General features: G+C 29.7%; 1 protein-coding gene across 1 annotated transcript in view; it reads right to left on the bottom strand.

The window, feature by feature from the left end:
• LOC142328740 (tyrosine-protein kinase transmembrane receptor Ror-like) overlaps positions 1-22,371 on the bottom strand; it is a 150,980-nt gene that overhangs the window by 72,629 nt on the left and 55,980 nt on the right. Inside the window, exon 3 of the mRNA XM_075372727.1 lies at positions 7,363-7,680. Coding sequence (XP_075228842.1) covers positions 7,363-7,675 — 313 coding nt within the window. The 5' untranslated portion in view covers positions 7,676-7,680. The remainder of the gene's footprint in view (positions 1-7,362; positions 7,681-22,371) is intronic.

Below are 22,371 nucleotides of genomic sequence, written 5' to 3' on the forward strand. Positions count from 1 at the left end.
GACATAAATAGGTACATACGTACTCAGTTGCATACATACATATTAGGTAGATTTCAAAAGAAAACTACCTATTGTAATGGGTACCATGATTCGACTTTCGGGAAATTTCGACATATCTTCGCGTTTCACATTTCTCAGACCCCAAAACCACCGTCAGTTCAAACTTTTATACATACACTTATGTATGTATGTTATTTTATATATATATAACTTTCTTGTGGACAAGAAAGCCGTAATTTTGCGCCAATCACTTTCAAATCGATACATAAAATATAATGACCAAAAATCTCGATTGAGTTCGTTAATGGGTAAAATCGAACCATGGGAGGTGGAAATGGGGGCTTTTTCGAAAAAAAATATCGCTATAACTTTCTTATTAAGTAAAATATCAAATACTACTCTTTGGATAAGGGCCAAGGGGTTTAAAAAAAAAAATGGAGTTTCAAGGAAAAAAATCATAGCTCCCTTAATAGACACAGGATCAAAACCGTTTAAAGTGGTCATTTTCCTCTAAATATTACCTAATAATTTTGTCTGAAACAATTTTTGATATGACCAACCCTTACGATTAGGGATGACCAAAATATTGTTGGAGTTGTAAGAAGAAGAGGCTTCCCATAAGCTAAACATGTGAAACTTGTTTACATATAAAACCATTGTCTTATTGAGTGAATTTGAAGAGAACGCATTTAAACTGCCGTGACTTAGTAATGTGTATATTTTAATTTTTGCAAGTGGCAATATTTTATGTGGGTAATGTAGGCCTATTGTACTTTCATATCATCTTCTCATCACTGTTGTTACATTTAAACATATTTTTAAATAAAAATTTCTGAAAACATTGTCTTTTTTATCAATACAGAGACAAACCCAGAATCTCCCACTAATCCTCAAATAAGTGTGTTTTCAAGCAGTTCAGGATAAATCATAAAGAAGTCTTGATAAATTTAGCAAATGTTTGTAGTCTAATGAGAAAATATAGTATCCGTAAAACATGGAAAGTAATGTTTGATACGAGCTCGTACAATCAGAGTTCGCCTGCCCGTATTTTTCCCGGTGAAATCTACCTCCGTCTTCCGGTATGCTGAAAGAAATTTTTTTTTATTTAAAAGAACTAGTAAGACTCTAAAATGTAAAGATTTGTAAAAACCCTGATACTCCATTTTTGACATAATCACCATACTTTTCCCTTTAATATAACTATTCTAGTTATATTCGTCGGAAAGTAAAATAACATCGGTTTAAATTAATTTAAAAATTGGATTGTAGTCTACTTATGCTATTAAAATCATAAAAAATTAATAAAAAAGGCAATTTTTGGATAAAAAATGAAGTTTTTGGAAAAATTCATTTACTTCCTAGTGTTTGCCAATAAAAATTCTTCACAAAAGGTCATATTAATTTTTTTTATAAAATTTATTAAATATGACTTAAATTCATAAAACAATTTTTTCGGGGTGGGCCTTTTTTTTAATTTCCTACATTTCTCTGTAGAAAAAAGTTGAACAAAAAAGCAAATTTTTCCAAGAACTGAAAAATAACATTTTTTAATCAACACTTTTGTTAATAAGTTATTTGAGATGAAGTGACTTCTTTGAAAGGGTTAAAAAGAGTAATACTCCAAAGTGGTATAAACCTATTTAATTTTAAATGACTAAACTTACTCAATTTTGGTCATAGAAAATCACTTTAATAAAGCTTTTGTATGGAATTTGATCGAGTTACCAAAAAAAAAGTACTTGATTACCGGGAATTTAGTCTTTGAGATTAAAAAAAAACTAACAACACAATTGTAGGATTTTTCCGTCACGCGGCTAAAGTTTACAATCACAAACACAACTTAATTAAAAATATTTATCATTTTATTTAAATATAATATTTTTTTCATTTATTTAATTCAATGATTCTAACTAAAGCGCGCGCGCATATCGTATTTAATTTGCGCGGATGTGGCACTAGCAGCGACGGTCGGCATTAACTAAACTAGTGTAATTTCACAATTTCCATAGAACAAATTTCGCTTGTACGATTGGTAGATTGGTGTAGCCGCGAGGCTTAACGCACAAGGTACCGAGTCAACCCGGCGATCGAGTTCGAGACCCAGGCAGTCTCAGTTATCTTTTTACACTTTAAATATTATTCATTTATTTAATTCTACCATTCACCTGTGATGTCAAAACGTAGCAGACGATACAACAGCAATTTTTGGGGTGAATATGCGATTTTGCAACATTTTTTTTTGCAAATATTGTTATTTTTTAATTTTTAACAAATGTGTCTAAGAAAAATATGACTTTAATTAGGCGAAATCTCGAGATACTGATGATGACCTTACTCTACAGCCTCATCCCCTTGACCTTTTAAGTTGAAAATTTAATGGCATAAATGCCCCATATATAGAAGTATTTTGACCAAGTTTGGTCAAAATCGGTCCAGTAGTTCTGGAGATGTAAGACGATTTAAAGGACAAAACCGAACACACGTTTATACAAACATTAACATTCGGAAAATTTCCATCCGGTTTTTTGGGTTCCTTAGGTGTCAAAAAGTTTAAGATTCTGTGAAAATCGCATATGCTTAAATTAGAGCGATTACAATACTTTCTCTTCTACAGCTGTAGCTCTGCTATAGCGCTATCTAGGCGGGAAAATAAAATATAAACTTATAAGTAAAAAGTTGTCTACTCTTAGTAACATTTTCAGATACGGGACCTTGCTGACCGTATCGTTTCATTCCTTTGATCAATTGTAACCAAAGCTAAATTGTATCAATGATCAGCATTCAAAAATCATCGTACAGAATTTCATAAAAACTGGTTATCTAACTTGACGATATCAAGAAAAATTATAACAGAAGAAAAACTTAATTTTCCCTTACTCCTGAATTAAACTGCCCAAATACATAACCAAATTAACATCTTAATTTACTGGAATCATACAGTTAGTACAGAAACGACAAAGAAGAATACAGAATGTGAAAAAAGTGATTCGTAAGACTCGCTAGACTATTCGTGAAAAGATTAGAAAGCTGTATCTTGATAAAAATAAGAAACAAGTGCAGAGAATCGATTTAAATAAAATGTTAGCTAAGACCTAGCCAAAGTATAATAGCTAACCAAAGTCTTCCTATAATTTTTCATAAATTTTTACTTGAAAATATTTTGAATTCAGAATAAAACTAAGGTGCTCATTGCATTAAAATAATGATGACGACAATAAAAGGAAAAATAATGTCAAAATGCCTAAATACACTAAATATGCTTTCATTTACAAAACTTCCATTTAAATTATGAGGAGAAAATCTCGAACAAGACAACCAAATGAACTTCCTGTGGAAAACTAACAAAAAAAAATGCATTATAAAAATCGGACCCTTTGGTGAAGTTTAAGGTATAAATATGCGTAAGTAAAAATACGAGGGGGGCTGAAATATAATCCACACTGGAACGTAACGGAAGAACAAAATGTCGCACACAAAGCGACAGGTTCTGCCATCGTACTTCCTTACTACTTTATTTTTTCTGTTTAGCCTCCGGAAACCATCGTAAGGTATTACTTCAGAGGATAAATGAGAATGATATGTATGAATGTAAGTGAGGTGTAGCCGTGTACAGTTTCAGGTTGACCATGCCTGAGATGTGTGCGGTTAATTGAAACCCAACCACCAAAGAAAACCGGTATCTACGATTTACTACTAAAATCTGTATAAAAGTAACTGCCTTTGCTAGGATTAGAACCTTAAAAGTCTCGACTTTGAAATCAGCTGATTTGCGATGACGACTTCACCACAAGACCAACCCAACGGGTCATTTCCTTACTACAACATTTCAAAACTCATTGATCCACGCCCCCTCATTTTCAGTCAATAGCCACTGTTTTGGAGTCGAGTACGCTTGTTAATCAACGTGTTTAAAATAACGTGCAGTGATTGAACTTTTAACATCGGAAAAAGTGAACGATTATGACACATTCATCGTTGTTTAAAAGCAGTTTTAGGTTGATGAAACTGTTGATCGAAATATTATGAGTAGGAGTGAAAAAAGATTTCTTGTATTAGAAGCTGGTAAAGTAAATATTGAGGATGAATCTCGTATTGGCAGCGTTCTGGGATTCTAAACAATGTTCGTGATTGACTACCTAGAAGTTGAATCGACTGTAAATTTTGTGAACTACATAGTAATATTAAACCACTTTAATAGCCGATAATTTTTCTTCTTCTTGTAGTAATCAATGCTAGGATTGGTTTGCAACAGTCTTCCTTCTCTAAGCAGTTCTATCTTGTATTAATCTCTTTGTTTCTACGTACATTTTACACCCGACATCCTGTATGGTTTGTTCAATATACCCTAGTCTTGGTCTGCCTCTTGCATTGTTTCCTTCAACTGTACCCTCTGTTATGGTAGGCAACAAAATGTTAATATAATTAACAGTTAATGCATGTTATAAAGCTGACATTATATTATAACGTCAACTGATAATTCTGATACACTATAATGCTCGGCCATCGCATGCAACCGCTGAAACTCTTGTGAAGTTGAAATTTTATGAAAAGAGTAAATGAAACAAATATAACATAAAAGTACGTACATTTTATTTATTGCTAGTACAAAAACCTTTTTTTTTCCACAAAGTTATCATTTATATCGCAGCTGACGTCGACAGCTACGATGACAGCTTCAGAGCTGTCAAAGATTAGAAATTTCAGCAATAACTTATTAAGAATATCAACCTAAATTGGTGTTCTTTGCAACCACTCTTGTTAAAACAAATGGAAAAAGATCTTGCAGCAACAAATAATTATTAAAAATATGGTATAGCTAAAAGTTAAAAGTTGTTTCAAATAAATTTTCATTTGACAAAAAAGATCCTTTTTCTGGTAGAAATCCTAAAAACATTTTTATGATTTAAAACAAATTTCTGCAGCCTTTTGCACAGTATTTCTAAATATTTTTTCACAAATTATCAAGTTATAATGCTTAAGTTGGGAGAGACTTTCTTTCTTTTCCCTGTTTAGCCTACGGTAACTACCGTTCAGATAATACTTCAGAGGATGATATGTATGAGTGTAAATGAAGTGTAGTCCAGTACATTCTCAGTTCGACCATTCCTGAGATGTGTGGTTAATTGAAACCCAACCACCAAAGAACACCGGTATCCACGAACTAGTATTCAAATCCGTGTAAAAATAATTGGCTTTACTAAGACTTGAACGTTGGAACTCTCGTCTTCCAAATCAGCAGATTTGGGAAGACGCGTTCACCATTAGACTAACCCTATGGGTTAAGTTAGGAGAGACTACCGAATATTAAAGTGAGGGATGATAATTCAGATTTATACTCGTGTCAGAATTTAATTAATAAAAACTGAGATTCTATTAGTTCAGTTACTGAATCCTTATTTATTTAAAATATCATGTGAAACATTATAACAATACTAGTTATATATAAATTAGCTGTTTATTTATGCTGCTGTTATATGTGTGTGTGTGTGTGTGTGCGCGTGCGAGCGAGCGCGCGCGCGTTTTTTAAATGGTTATTTTTTTAAATATTTAAAGTTATCAAATCATTATGAAGAGAGAACAAGAAAACGATTTAGAACAAAGAATTATAAGATCATACTTTTCGTTTACATTACCATGTACACAATGTAATATTTTATTATTGCATAATATGATTGTTTCTAAATAATGATATTTATTATAGATTTTGATAAATGTGTGATGATTAATTTAAATTTATTTTTTATGGCTGACGAATTTGGACCAAAATACGATAATTTGTAGCTAAAATTTTTATTTTGTAAAATAAAGATAGGTAAAGCATTATTATTAGTGATTAATTTAAATTTAAATATTTTCTACGTAGCGATAAAAACTTTTAAGTACAATTCATGCGTTCGACGTTTTAGCTTAAATAATTTTTATACACTAATTATTCTAATAATTTATGTTAAAACTAAACAAAATTTTATAAATACAACATTTTTTTAAATTTACGACAAAAAATGTTCAGTAGCTTTTGCAAATATCTTCAGGGAATGCTGTTTCTTCCCCTGTTGTCCGCTGATGTAATCGATGTTGATTTTTTTTTTAATTAGGGAGAAACACACTTAGAATGTGGTCGAAAAGTCTGTTGAATTTGAGTTGTGTCAATATATCATTATTTTACGTTTCAAAATTTCCAAGTAAATAAAAATTTAGTCCTTTTATAGAATATTAAAGTCGTTGTTAATGGATTTCTGAATTATGTCTATGAAATGGTGTATAGAGGTAGGCAATACACACTTCACCTGAAGATCATTAGAATAACTCAACATTATAAATATTTGACATTTACAAACGGATATAATAACACGCTTCTACACAAAAAAATGTACATTAACATATAAAAAACTGAGATAATCATTAATCGACTAACAGTGATAAAAACATTGATATTTAACACGTATTAAAAAAAAGGCCACATCTTAGCACAGTTGAATATTATGAAATATATAAACATACAATTATAACTGAATTAATAAACACAATTCAAATCTAACACACTTTTCGGCCAAATTTTGAATTCGCATGTCTAAAACAAAATAAAAAAAGAAACACCAGCAATGGGATCAGTTAAGCCAAAACCTATAACTAAAAATTGTCTGAGTGACTGAAAGAAACATTTTTCTTTTTTAAATAAGTTGTACTTATAAAATTTGATTCGGTTTGTCATTTTATTTTTTAAATAAAATTATATTAGTTATAAATAATTTAAATTATAACCTTTTTAGACAAATTTAATCTTTAATTTAATTTAAATTTAATTCTTAATAGATAATCTATAAATTAATTATTTAATCAAAGAAAATCTATAACTGAACGTTTAGGATGCCAAAATTCAGTTATGCTACCACAAAAATGTAAGAAATTTATTAATAAAAACAAATTGAATTAAATAACAAAAAAATTATAATTAATTAGAAATAAAAACAAAAATTCCAAAATTAAAAAACAACAGGAAATTAGGCGGACATTAGACAATTAGCTATACACCTGAGTATCATATTGCCTACGTTCCTTCTGTAAACAAAGGTATTTTGTCGTAATCTGCTTGATAGGTTCTGTTAATAATTAATTACTATTTTTCATTAAATTAATTAATTTATACCTTACATTTGAGTCTAAATATCACCATCAAATGAAAAATAAAATATAATTTTTTATAATTAATTAAAATCAATATATATTTAAATATATATATAAGTTTATTTAACCCAACGGTTTAAATTAAGAATTAATTTACTGTAGAAAGATATAATATTTTGTAAACACACTATATACTGTTTTAAAAAAGAATTATGAGAAAAAATAAAATATGCTTACCCCATGGGCTCATTTTTACTATTAGTACTCCAGTTGTGTCAATTTTTGAGTGTCCGTTTCTTGCTTCACATGTATAGTAACCAGTGTCATGCGTCTCAAGCGAGCTCATCTTGAGTCTTGAACCGAGTGCCCCCGGAGGGCTAGAAGGAGTATATTGTCGTATAGTAACACGCCCCTTTTCTGAAAGTAATGGGGCTTCATTTTTCAACCATATAAGGGTTGTTGGAGGAGGCTCGCCTGCAACCTCACATCTAAGTCTAATAGCTTGACCTGATTCTTTTGTTTGATTGGATAACACACGAACCCAGCGCATCCAACCTGAAAGAAAAAGAAAATTTATAATATATAAATATTTTTATAAAGATTAATTAATATTTATATTTTATTTAAGAATTCTTATATAAAATTTATTAACAATTACTACATAAAAACTTTTATTATTCAGTTTTTTTGAGTAAAACCATTTCAAACTAGGTTAATTAATTCATTCAAATGAAATGAAAACGTTTTCTTGGAAAGATTATTACCCCAATTTTAATTTCTTACTATATCTCATTTTTAAACAGAAAAGGTTTTTTTAAAGTTACTAAAAAAATAAATAAAATAAAAGCCAGAAATGAATCTCTTGGCCAAGCGTAAATTTAACTGCTCAATTCTCTCTTGATTTTGAGTAAAATATAATTTATACGGTAGTGTTAGTTAAAGTTTTATTTCCTTTTCTTTATTCTCAAGTGAAATATTATACCTTCATAAAATAACCGATCTCCATGGCAGAGTGATAGCGTCTCGGACTTTCATCCGGAGGTCCTGGGTTCGAATCCCAGTCAGGCATGGCATTTTTCATACAATAAAAAAATGCCATTTCCATATACCACACACAAACTTTTAGCATAATGGCGATATCATAAATCTTAAAAAAAATTATAAAAAACTTCATCGTTTCGTTTGAAAGTGTTATATTTAAAGTATTTTAGGAATGATGAAAAGCTTAGATGAAGTAAACTTGGTACGGATATTTAAATTTTCATTATTTACTCTAAATTCGACATTAATCAGATCTTTGTGGCAAACTGGTGTAATCTGTACCTTCTTTCAAATGTTTCTTGATAGAATCCCAGTTATGCTTGAAATTTTTCACAGGTTAAACATTTTATTTACATAATATTCTAAAGAAAACCCCCTTCGCCGTTTTTATTTTTTCTTCTTTTTTATAAGGATTAGTTAAAATAAATCGTATAACGGACTGTAGGAAACACAAAAAGAAACTTGTTTTTGTAGGATTCTAGTGATATGTTCACGTAGAGCATTTTGTGGAACACTTACTTTCTCTTCTTTATCTATCCCTTCTGCCTTATAGCGTCGGGTCATCAATAAACCTCCTAAATTCGATCCAAAGCCATCACCTTTAACTATTTTCTCTCCTTCCCTTTTCCTCTTCTCATCACTCCACGTGCTTCTCTCATTCTATCCTAGATTTTCCCCGTTTTCTTTGTTCTCCTGATCTAGCCTCAAATACAGGTGGCAACTTATTTTTACTATCTGATCTTATTAGATCTCTAAACCATCCCGAAGGAAGGTTCTTTATAATCTCTATATCTGGTAAATTATTCTCTTCCCTTCTATGATGTTTATATCCCTTATTTAGTTTTGTTTACCATTTATCTCAAACATTTAATTTTTATTGCTATTACATTTATTTCTCACAATCCATGTTTTAGCTTCATAGAGTAACGTTTAATATATTTTTAATTTTGCATTCCTGAATTTAGTGTTGATTACTCAAATCATATATGTTTATACTATTAAAAAAAAAAGGAAGAGCTTGTTAAAATCATTTTTAAAAAGATTTAAAAAGCTTTAGTTTGTCCTAATTAACTTTAAATCCATTGATGAATATTAGAAAACTTTCACTAAATGATTTAACGGATTACTTATTTTATAAAATTACACTTTCTTTCCTATTTATTTTTTATTTACGTAAAGTATGTATATCATTATAAATAAATGACTTACACATAATGAAAAAAGTATTATTTCACCTAAAACAAAGCCATACTTCTTGGTCAATAATAAGAATCGTCATAACAAAAACGTGGAAAAACTGGTATTTAATTTTCTTCATAGTCGCGCGCGCGCACACACATACACATTTTTGATAAATATACTGAGATAATCACCTTCCTTATTAAGAAAAAAAGAAAATTAAACTACTTACATCACAAACGAAAGTATAAGCTATTTATTCTATCCAGGGAATGAGTAAGAAGCCAAGCCTTAACTTTCGTTTTAAATTAAACAAAGGATGTAATTTTCTTAATATTTGTATACAGCAGCTTACAAATTTTGGTTCAAGGAAAATGAAAAAAGATTTAAAAAAGAGGAAAGAATTAGTCTTAGGAATTTTGTTTACTTCTTATACACTGGGGAGTTTGTTAATTTGGCCGTTTATAGCTAATCTCTTTCACCGCAACTACATATTTACTCATCTTATAAAATAGAGCAAGTAACAAATTACCTTAGTAACAAATAATATATATAAGAAAGAAATTTACTAGATTAAAGTAAGACAGAATGTCCGAATGTGCCTGTTACTAACTTTAAAGGTTAGTTGAATAGAATGCTTTTATTAAGGCGAAGAGAGAAAAAAAGGAAATTTAAGCTAATCCCCAACATCTGCACTTATACCTTTTGAAATTAAAATGCGCAAAATATGTCTATCTTAAGGCAAAATTATCGAATATTACAAAGTACACATCTGCGCTATTATACAAAGGCGAGGTAATCTCAAAAACTACAGAACTGATATACAAAAATTCCTAAACTGCTTTAAAGCTTAGTCCTTAAGTTTAAAAAGCGAAATACAAGATCTCCCGTTACTCACAAACTTCGATTCCTTTGGTTCCTCTTTATGATTTAATTTATAAATATAAAAATGAAATCTATTTATGAGAAAGCCTTTTATCACAGATCCTTAAATTTTTGGAACCTAATTGTACGTGACAGAAGCGTACAATTAATTAATAGGTTGATAAGATTTTAACTGCCGTAAACATGTCGAACCACCTTTTCGATTTACTACTTAAAATAATTTTAAAAATTGCAATATTCAATTTTTTTTTCAAAATACGCTCTATGTTTAAAAAATCGTTGAGGAGAAGAATGAATTTAAACCTCCTTATCCCCTCAGGCTTTTACCTTTCTTGCTAAATTAATTAGAATTGAAGTACTGCAATAATCGAAGTTTACTTTTTAAAAATATGTTCTATCTTTGAAAGATTAAAAGATCATGTAGGCAAAATAATAAGATCATTTTTCCTTGCCACCTAGTTTTTTTAATTAACGAAGCTTATTCAAATAACTTCTTTATTCAAACTAAATTACTGACCCCTATACCTATAAAAAATATTAAAATTCATAAAGGTGCTCAAGAGTTTCAGATTCTCTTTTCCCCTAAATGTCTTAATCTCTTAGTCTTGTAAGTAAAAATATTGCTGTAAATAAATTTTAAATTTTGTTAATATCAAATTGTGTTTTATTTTTAAAAAATAAAAATTATATCAGAGAAGAGGTCACGTCTCTTTACCTTTCTATTCCTCCTTAATTAACAAAACTTGAAATATACACATGTACAAACTTTTCTTCTTTTTTAAAATGTGTTCTATTGTAAGAAAATATTAAAACACAAAATAGTGCCAAAAATATTTGGATCCCTAGTTACCCACGAGTTTCTACTGTTCAGTCGCCCGTAAATTAACAAGAGTTGAAGTATTACGATGTCTAAACTTTTATTTTTCTAAGAGTTCTTCTTCATAACTGTTTACGCCATTGCGTAAAGCAGTTTTTAAGTTAATTCAACTGGTTTGGTATTTGATTTGTTTTCATATAAAATTTAACAGTATTTCGATTTAATGAATATTTTAATTATAAATAAGAAATTTTTTCATACATTGAAATTAATGTATTCCATTCAACATACACAAAAATATATGCTCAGCTGATTTTTATTTATGACTTTTGTATTAATTATTTATTAAAATTTAATTCTGTATTATTTCATGTGTATAATGTTTAAAAAAAATAAAATAAAGAAGAAGAACTAAACGTAAACATGTTACAATCACTCGGCATCTTTCGGATGCACTCGGCGCCTGACGATTTAGCGGCTCCTCACCGTTCACACAGCTCCTTTCGGATGGACTCGACTTCTATCGACATCACTCGGCTCTTTACAATTCACTCGGCTCCACTTACCCTATATAAGCCGGCTCGCCACTAGAGTCAGGTCATCGCGTCTAGAAACACATGCACGAATACACTTCTGTATTGGTTTTTACACCCTTCCTGTTTTGTTTGGTTCTCAGCCCATTGATACCCGGTAATTTCGGACTCCGAAATTGATACTCGGTAATTTCGCCCCCTTAAATGAAGGATTTCAGCCCACTCTAGGCTGAAATGGAGCGCATCACGGAAGATAAGCTTATTAGCACATCATTCCGTCGGGCCCCTACCGACAAACCCTCCATTGGGTCGGAACGCAATCCAAACTTCACAAAACGAATAAACGTCAGCCACTATTAATAACCGTCAGTCCATTAGAATCACCCAGCAGCAAAGGACGCGAGTCCGTATACTGCGAAAAGTAGGAGGGTATTGCACCCTCCGACATCCTTGCGTTCCGTTCCAGTCAGGTCACTTCCACTTCTACTTCTACTTCTTCTACTTCGTCACTTTTCAGCAGTCTCTCGTTGTGCGTCGTCTCTCTCAGACCATAGTCTCTCTCTGGCCATCGTTTCTGATCATCATCTGCGCATTCATATTCATCGCCTTTGTGCATTCATATTCGTCGGTTCAGTTATTTCAAACCAGCCAAATTCATCGAAGCAGGATCTTTACAAACTGGTTATAACAAAGTGTTACCTCTTTATTTTCTGATACACTACTGTAGTTTACGCCAAGGATAAACTGTATGTATATATGTGTACTTTAATTCACGAGTTCATTTTTACAAAATAATGTGCGATTAAGGCAAATTAAAATTATTCATTATTTTTATATTAAACAGTTGTGTTATTAGTAAAATACTCAATTAATCGTACATTATGAATTTGAAATTCAAGATTGGCTTAAAAAACCATTTCTTCATTCAAGCGTAGTCATGAAAGGTGGCTTAGATAAAGGTTGTGTTATTATTTTTCATGTGTGACATATTTTATATGTTATTAATAATAACTATTATTAATAATATTCTGGTTGTTCATTAAAGGTCTTTGCTTAAAAGTCAGTTGCTAAGGGTAAATTACGTTTTTACTTGAAATGTTTTCAAATAGTAACTCTATCATTTAATTTAATGTAATTTGTTAATCGTAGAGATTAATTCTTATTTACTCATGAACTGAATTCATATTACTTTTCTTAAATTAATCTAAAGAAAATAACTCCTGAAGTGAAGTCATGTTTTTGGACTTCTTTGTAATTAATATTGTGATTTGTTCTAGTAATATTTATTGCTTTTGTATTCCATGTAGTTTGAATAACAATGTATTTAGTTCTTTGAACTGTTTTTAGACTCGTATTTAATACAAAAGATTTTCAAAATAATTAATTGAAAAATGTGTATTTATGTATTTTTCATCTAATATTATAACAGATATGTTGATTCAGCTGATATCCTTGTATAGATACTGTACAGGATTAAGTTAAGTTTATTTCGTAATTTCATTTAATTTTTTAAGGTTATGCTTTAAAGAAAAGGTTGAAAGTTTGTTTTTCATTCTGTTACAAATAAAGTCCAATATTCTTTTGGCAAAAAAGAGCTATTTATAATTTTATTTTTGTAACTTGCCCCAACAATAACATTAAAATTCATGTAGGAGAATAAAAGTTCACATTTTTTTCCTTACTCATGTTAATGTAATTTACAAAAACTTTATTTAATTAACAAAAACTTTTATGTCGCAATGTAATATTTGAACCATTCTGTTTCAAAATGAGATTGCAGCAAAACAGGGTTAATGAAATAACAAATAAACAACTAAAATATAGAATTTGTTTAGGCCTATGAATTAACTAGAGTAACTGCAACCGGAATTTGGCTACCACTTTGGCATACCACTTCATCAATTTGTTTAAAACAATTATAATTTTTAAACAATAAAAAATCTGTAACACTGTTTTTATGTGCCTATTAATTGATAGACATAAAAATTTCAAAAGATAGAAATATGAAAATTCCGTTGAGTTTTGTCATTTAAAATTATTTCAAAGCATTTTAAACAGTAATATTCTAAACTAAAATTATAGGAACCAAAACGTGGCTCAGTTATTAACAAGAAAAAACTGATAAGTTTTAATACTTTCTTGCATTGGTTATTCGTTTTTATATAGTGGAAAAATAATGATGTATGAAAAGTTACCTAAGATTTATTTTTTGGGGTGGGATTAATCTATGATGAAGTTTTATTGGAAAATTATCATTATATATTTAAATCAACCAAACTAATTTTAAACAATTAAAAAAAAAAATTGTATTTTTTTAACTTTTTTCAGCTACACCTACACAAAAAAATCACCACCATCTAAGAAACTTTTTTTCTGGCACTATTTTGTATTTGAATATTTTCTTACAGTAGAACACATTTTGAAAAAAAAAGTTTGAATACGTCTATATTTCAAGTTTTGTTAATAGAAGGAATAGAGAGGCAGAAATACGTGACAACGTTCTACGACACAATTTTTATTTTTTTTAAAATGAAATACCTTTTGATATTAAAAAAATCTGACAATACAGTTGTAAGACTTTCCCGTCAAGCGGTTTTTTCTGGTGCACAACTTAATTTAAGATATTTATCATTTTATTTAAATACAATATTTTTCTATAACAGCTGTACATGCTGTTACAGATAGAACTGTATCGATGCTACACTAGCGCTCCTTGTGGTGATAGGAGTACTTTGACGCAGTATACCCACTCAGCCACTAGTTTAGAGAATTTTTTGGGGTGAGGGTGCGATTTTGAAAAGCCATTTTGCAAATATCATCGTTTGTTAATTGTTAACAAATGAGCCTAAGAAAACTAAGACCTTAATCAGGCGAAATCTCCAGATACTGAGGGTGACCTTGCTCTACAGCCTCACCCCATTGAACTTTTAAGTTGAAAATTTAATGGCACCAATGCCCCATATACAGAAGTAATCTGACCAAGTTTGGTTAAAATCGGTCCAGTAGTTCTACAGATATAAGTATGAGACACCGGACACATACACACGTACATACGAACATCCGGAAAATTTCCTTTCAGTTTTTTTTATTACTTGGCTGTCGAAACCTCAAGATCCGGTGAAAACCGCATATGTTCAAATTGGATCGATTACAATTCTTTCCCTTCTACAGCTATAGCTCTGCTGTAGCACTAGATGGGAAAGTAAACAATTTGAATGTTATAATATAACAAGTTTTTTAATAATACTTTAACTACATTTTAACAGTACTTTTAATAATATTAAAAACTTAAATAAACCAAATAAAGTTTTAAAAGATTCTAAAACTCTTTTTAAAGTTAGATTGACTCCCCACCTTCAACATTGTCCCTAAGTTTTTTTGGGTTACTTGTACTACTACTATGCCTAGGAAGACATAAATAAAAATTTGGTTAAAAATTTGCAATAAATAAAAATATTTTTTTTTAAATCTTTGTGGAAGGGGAAATTTTGGGATAAAAATGATAAGATAAGCATGCATGCATGTACTGAACTTAATGTAAAGTGGAGTTATGTTTACAAAATTTCAAGAAAATTGATCAAAAAAGCTATCTATCCCCTGGAGATATTGACCCAAAATTTTAATAACAAATTTCTTCATAAAAAAAGTCTCTGTACAAAATTTCATCAAATCAGTTTATCCCATCAAAATTTATTAAGTTTCAAACACGCCAACATACGTACACAAAAATTACCTCCCAATTTTTTTTTTTTTGGGTATCTAGATCATGAAACGTCGAGAAATGAAAAAATCCAGATCCCACTTTTTGACTGACCACACTTTCCTTCTTGCAGTATACCTTATTTTCCTTTTTGCAGCATAGAACTATGATTCCAGGTAAGTAAAAACTAAATTATATTCACAATAAAAATAAATAATTACTATGTCTTAGATATATTAAAAATGAGATCATTATATTCAAACCGAATTCTCATATCATTCAGATCAAAGTGATGTAAGGATTTAAAACCCTTGCAAAATAGTGTCAGAACATACTCTAACGCCTTGTAATCAGGAAAAGATATAATATTACCATAAAATCTGTTTGGATGTAAATCTATAAATGAGCGAAAGAAGATAGGTTCAAACAGCAATTCTGTAATATTTAATGAGATGTAAACGTACGGCTGTATTTGAAAACGTCATGTTTGTACCACTTTTTTTATTAACGGTAAATTAATGAAACTAATATTATTATTCTGATAAGTCTGGCTTGAAAGTAAACGGCCTATTTTGAAATAAAAGAATTCTTCTAAAAGAAAAAGCTGAATACCATTCAACTTTTCTTAAAGAAAATTGACGTAAGATGTAATAATTTCAGCAATTGATTCCTGGATATTAATTGATTGGAGATGTATTTAGATAGACTGACAGATAAACTTATAGAGATTTTGTGCGGATTTGTTATTATGATGAGATTCACGATTATCTGGAGCTCCCATCGGTTCATGAGATTGCACGATAGCGCAATGTCAAATACCTGCAGAGGCTTGAAAATCATGTAATCCACTTTGCAATTAATCTACTCTATAACAGCAGAGACGTCCGACGGTTGAAACGAGCCCATGTACTCGACTTAGGGTCTGAGTAAGAGTTTGGAATCTAACAACGTCAAGTTTAGTGATGTCGTATCTAATTTCTTGTTACTTCTCTTTCTTTTTCTTTTTTATTTGTTATAAATGTTTGTTTTGTAAACTATATGGTGCTAAAATTAATGGTTTGTGATTTATGACTGAGCTTGAAATTTCATATTTGACTTTAAGTTTGCTTGCAACTATTTATTGTATATTATTTATTTTGGGGGTTCCTTAAGGACCTTCTTATCACGTGCTTTTGTCAGGAAACTTACTTATGGCTCCGCAGGAGAGCCGATTGTAATTATAACTGTTATTGAGAAAAAAAAAAAATTATCATAAAGGCAGAAACAATCTCACTTACACGTACAGTAATTTATTCAAAGTAAGTTCAGAACTTCACGAAAAGTTAAAAAATAAATGAAATGCTTTCACAGTATAGGCTTATTTCAATAAAACCTTATAAATTTGAACAGAACATTTCGTACATCAGGCAATATTATGAAAATGACAAAATAAAATTATTGAAGTAAAATGAACGATACTCAATTTGAATTAATTAGTCCTTTAATAATTCCATTATTTTATAATCAATGAAAAAGATGAAAACTAGGAATACTTTACGCAGAAAAAGTAATTTCTGATAAAATTTTCAAAGATTTTATTTATATTTTAAAAATATAATTATTTTAAGATATATTCTTAATTAAAAAAAAAAAAAACTACTCAATAAATACTCGATACTTCTTGTAAAGTTAATAAGAATGGTACTAGTACATTTTCACAATAAACGAAATCAATTTTTCTGCTTCAACACGTTGTATTAATAGTTATTTTATAAGGGTTATATAAGCGTATAAATTTAAGATTTAAGTCTTAGAAATAATTAGGAAACCTTATTTATTTATGAATTATTTCTAATCTAACACAGATTTGTTAAAAACTACACGACAAATTTTAAATAATTAAATAATTTTTCAGTGATAACTCCCACACTTTCATTACAACATAATTAATTATCTTAACAACAAGAAGAATTACTATGAACAATATTAACGTATTTAAAAGTTGCTATTTCTTTTAGTTAAGTGTGGGCAATCAAATAATGTTACTATTATTACCATTCAACTTTTAATTCTAATAAACGCTACAATCATAATTATCTATTAAAGGAATACTGTTATTTTTGTTAACACAATTAAATACCAAACAGCAACAGTAACAATTGAAGAACATAAGAAAGAAGCCGTAATAAGAAAGGGAGTCCGACAAGGATGTTTCCTATTTCCGTTACTTTTTAATCTTTACATGAAACTAGCAGTTAATGATGTTAAAGAACAATTTAGATTCGGAGTAACAGTACAAGGTGAAAAGATAAAGAACTACGATTTGCTGATGATATAGTAATTCTAGCCGAGAGTAAAAAGGATTTAGAAGAAACAATGAACGGCATAGATGAAGTCCTACGCAAGAACTATCGCATGAAAATAAACAAGAACAAAACAAAAGTAATGAATGAAATGTAGTAGAAATAACAAAGATGGACCACTGAATGTGAAAATGGGAGGAGAAAAGATTATGGAGGTAGAAGAATTTTGTTATTTGGGAAGTAGAATTACTAAAGATGGACGAAGCAGAAGCGATATAAAATGCCGAATAGCACAAGCTTAACGAGCCTTCAGTAAGAAATATAATTTGTTTACATCAAATATTAATTTAAATGTCAGGAAAAGATTTTTGAAAGTGTAAGTTTGGAGTGTCGCTTTATATGGAAGTGAAACTTGGACGATCGGAGTATCAGAGAAGAAGAGATTAGAAGCTTTTGAAATGTGGTGCTATAGGAGAATGTTAAAAATCAGATGGGTGGATAAAGTGACAAATGAAGAGGTATTGCGGCAAATAGATGAAGAAAGAAGCATTTGGAAAAATATAGGTAAAAGAAGAGACAGACTTATAGGCCACATACTAAGGCATCCTGGAATAGTCGCTTTGATATTGGAAGGGCAGGTAGAAGGAAAAAATTGTGTAGGCAGGCCACGTTTGGAATATGTAAAACAAATTGTTAGGGATATAGGATGTAGAGGGTATACTGAAATGAAACGACTAGCACTGGATAGGGAATCTTGGATAGCTGCATCAAACCAGTCAAAGACTGTAGACAAAAAAAAAAAAAAAAAAATTAAATACCGACAATTTTTTCCTTGAAACAGTGAATAAATGTCTATACTTTTATTGAAGGAAGGAAAGCTCAAAGTCAATTAAATCCTCTAATCGATGGATTTAACGAAATTAATTTTTTGTAGCATGTGATTTATTTTTGTGTAGCATGTGAGAGAGAAGCTACCATTTCACCACAAAGATAGGAGAAAATAAAATAATTATTACAAAACAAAAGGAAGAAGAAAGTGATATGATTTCCTGAATGTGGGATTTTATAAATCAGTAACAACTAAGGAGCTTCATAAAGAACATTCAATGGGGCCATTAGAGTTATTTATTTCACAAAATACAAACAAAAAGATTATCAAAATTGGTGTATTTGGTGAAGCTATAAGGCATTAATATACATCATATAAAAAAAGAAAAAAAAAACAAACGAGTCGAATTGAAAACCTTCTCTTTTTATTGAAATTTTTAATTAAAATCAGAATACCATTGATAGTAATAAAAGAGAATTAGTATTGTCATAGAGCGTATTTTAAAACCAATACTACTTATGTTTTTAAATCCTTACAAATAATTACGCTATTAAATAATAGCTATTAATCTTAAAACAAAATAAACCAAAAATATACCATGTAAGATGCTTTTTAATTTTTAAACTTTATGATACATTAAAATCTATCTTAAGACTGCTAAATTAAAATTTTCTTTTTATCACTTGGAAAAGCGTAAAATTTAAACTCTATCCAAACGCCAAGAAAGTTCAGTATTATTGCGGATAGCTTTTAAAAGTAAATATTTGTGTTGATGTATAATCAATAATATAGTGGATTTTATTAATACAGTATATATCTTAAAATATGTCGGTAAAACATGTTGTAGGAAGGAAAAGAATGGCCAGTACTGTATTTGTAGGTTGATAATAATTTCCTAGTATAGGTTTGTATAGCAAGGGTTTTATATAGGATAGTACTGGTAATAAGTGATAACACATCAATGAACGATTGAACGGTAGATAATTTAAAATTTTGAGGGAAAAAGGGAAATGCCTATCACGTTATAAAATCTTGGTCGAAAATACCTATCTAGTAATGTATATAAATTTCTCTATTACCTAACAAGTAGTATTCTGGGTTACATCTTGGACGAACGGATGTATGAACAAACTCAGAGAAGTACAGTTTAAAAAATTCTGCTGCAGTAAGCGCGTCAGAAGGGCAGATTTTCAGTTTTTACTAAGAAAGAAACTACTGTAATGATAAAACTGCTGTAACGATGAATAATGTTGAATTGCTGTAATGATCTTTGAAAATAATATTGGTTTCGGTGTAACTAAATCTAATCTGGGCTACAAACTTGTGTTTAGAACCATTGGGAAACCAGCAAGCACCTGATAATGCTCGCAAAAATCTAATTTTGGCTTTATGTCACCCTTCAAGTTACAACATGAAAACCTTAAAAACGTATGAAAAAACCCAGTTTTTTGCCTCTGATTCCGGTTCCTGTGAACCGATTTGCTTGAAACTCAATAAGACTCTATTTCTACGAGGTTTAAAATCATCCAACAAAATTTCATCAATATTAGTAAAAAATAGCGCCGAGTATAACGAAAACACCTGAAAACGTAACCAAAAAAACCCATTTTTTGGCTATAACTCCAGTTCCTGCAAACCGAATTGTTTGAAAATCAATAAGGCTCCATTTTCAATAGGTTTACTTCACTCCACCAAGTTTCGTCAAAATCGGTCCAAGATTTGTATATAACCGCATATGACCGGGCGTAGTAGCGATTTCCAATTTTTTTTGGAAATCTGCTTAAAAAGATTCGACCTGAGTGAGAATGCTTGATTTGATTCAGTATTTAAACAAAAACATTTATCCAGGTAAAGGTAATCTTTATCGTTCGGCCATGTGAAACCTTCAATTTAATAATATATAAAGAAAATATTAATGAAGTGCTGTAACGAAATTATAAATTAATTCGCTACTTGTTACACTAATTAGTTTACAAAAACAAAAATCCATGGATACGCATTATTTATAGATAACCTGTTTTTAAAAGTTCACTTTCAGTTTCATCAACTGATGTATTATTACACAGAGTGTATCACGAAGTTCTACCGGGACTTTCATAACCTATTCTACTCGTGAAAATAATGGAAAAAGTTCACATAAACATATGTCCTCAAATACTTCGTTTGCGAGTTACGGCTAGTTACAGATTTCTCTCGGATTTCAGCTACCCCAGTTAAATGATGTCGTACTGAAATTTTTAGAACGTTAATTAAGAATCAGAATTAAATATTCGTTATAGGTATTGACCTGAAAAATCGAATAAAATTACTCCCACAACCGTATCTTTTTGAGAAACCTGGGATGAAAACCAATCAATTGGGGTAAAAATTCCTGTTTTTTTTTATGTTTAACGTACAATAAATCTGTTAAATAAGAAATAAACACATAAAACTTTAAACAAAACTAGTACAAAATTTAATTTTGAACAAAATGGTGTAAAATAAAGAAAAGAAAAGTCAGAAAAATTCGAATTTAATTTAGAAACAGTTCACTAAACCAGGGGTGACCAACCCACGACCCGCGGGCCGGATGCGGCCCGCCGTGTATAATTTTTTGGCTCGCGAGGTAAATATATGTTTATTTTGTACATTATTTTTGTTTTTAGTGTTGTAATAAATGTTGTAACACAGATAAATGTCAATAACGTTTCTGTTTTGTCATATTGTTATGACTTTATGACGGTGTATACAAAGAATGAATCTCAATCAATTTAGGTGCTACTAACTTTTAGCGTTAAACGTATATTATTAATATATATAATTAAAAAGGAAAGTAATTAAAATTAACAATTATTTTGCAAACAAAAAGTATTGAAATTTAAATTCAATCTTTTTTAAATATTAAAGTAAAGAAGTAAATTAAGTTTTATAATTAATGATTATTTAATTGCGTTTTTTTTTTATTTTACAGAAATATTTTTTTACTGTAGTCCTGTTTTATGTTTTTTTTACAGATTACTAAGTGGAAGAATTTTAAAATAAAAAATTATGTTGTCATAAAGAGGATTTCAAGATTTAAAAATCTGATGTGGTCACCATATGACTTCTTTGTATGCCTATTAAATTACATATACACATTTTTTAAAATGAAAAATACATAAAATTTTATTTCAATAACTTCTTATATTTTTCTTTTTTTTAAATTGTTATTATTGAATATAAAAGTTTTAGTAAGTATAACATTTTTATTAAAACTTTTAGTTATTATTATTGAATATAAAAAGTTTTTGTCGTAAAGGTTTTTTTACAATCAGAGATTAATAATTATTACTAAATCAATATATTTAAATTAAAAAAAAAATTGAAAAAAAAGGAGATGAATTCTGATTCGAACCGATGTGCCTTCCTTTTTTGACCCAAATATTTCATTAATTAAAATTTCCTTTGTCTAAGTCTGGAACCAATGAAAATTACCACTTTTGATATATCGTTTGATATATCGTAAGTCCAATGAGGACTTACTACTGCAATTAATAAAAGGTCCAAAATCAACATGTTTTGGATTTTGGGCTTTTTTGAACATTTTTGGTCAAGTCGATTGCAATTAAAAGGGGAGGTACACAACTAGACGTTACAACAGTCCTAAATCCAAAATTTCAATATCCTAAGGCTAATCGATTTACGCGAGATACAGATGCGTACGTACAGACGTCACGCCAAAACTAGTCAAAATGGATTCAGAGATGGTCAAAATGGATATTTCCGTTGAAATCTGAAAACCGAAATTTTTCGCTTTCACAATACTTCCTTTACTTCGTACAAGGAAGTAAAAATATCATTGTATTGTAATTTCTTCAAAGGACCTGAAATTTTAAGTGATCTGAAGAATGAGGTTTTTAAAATAGTTGGCCTTCATATTAAAAATAGCAGTTTTGTTGGTTAACCCTCCTTCGTAAGGATAAAAATGTATTTTTTTCCGGTTCTTAGCGCTACCAAATAAA

Source organism: Lycorma delicatula, chromosome 8 (assembly GCF_047948215.1).
Source record: "Lycorma delicatula isolate Av1 chromosome 8, ASM4794821v1, whole genome shotgun sequence".
Lineage (NCBI taxonomy): Eukaryota > Metazoa > Arthropoda > Insecta > Hemiptera > Fulgoridae > Lycorma > Lycorma delicatula.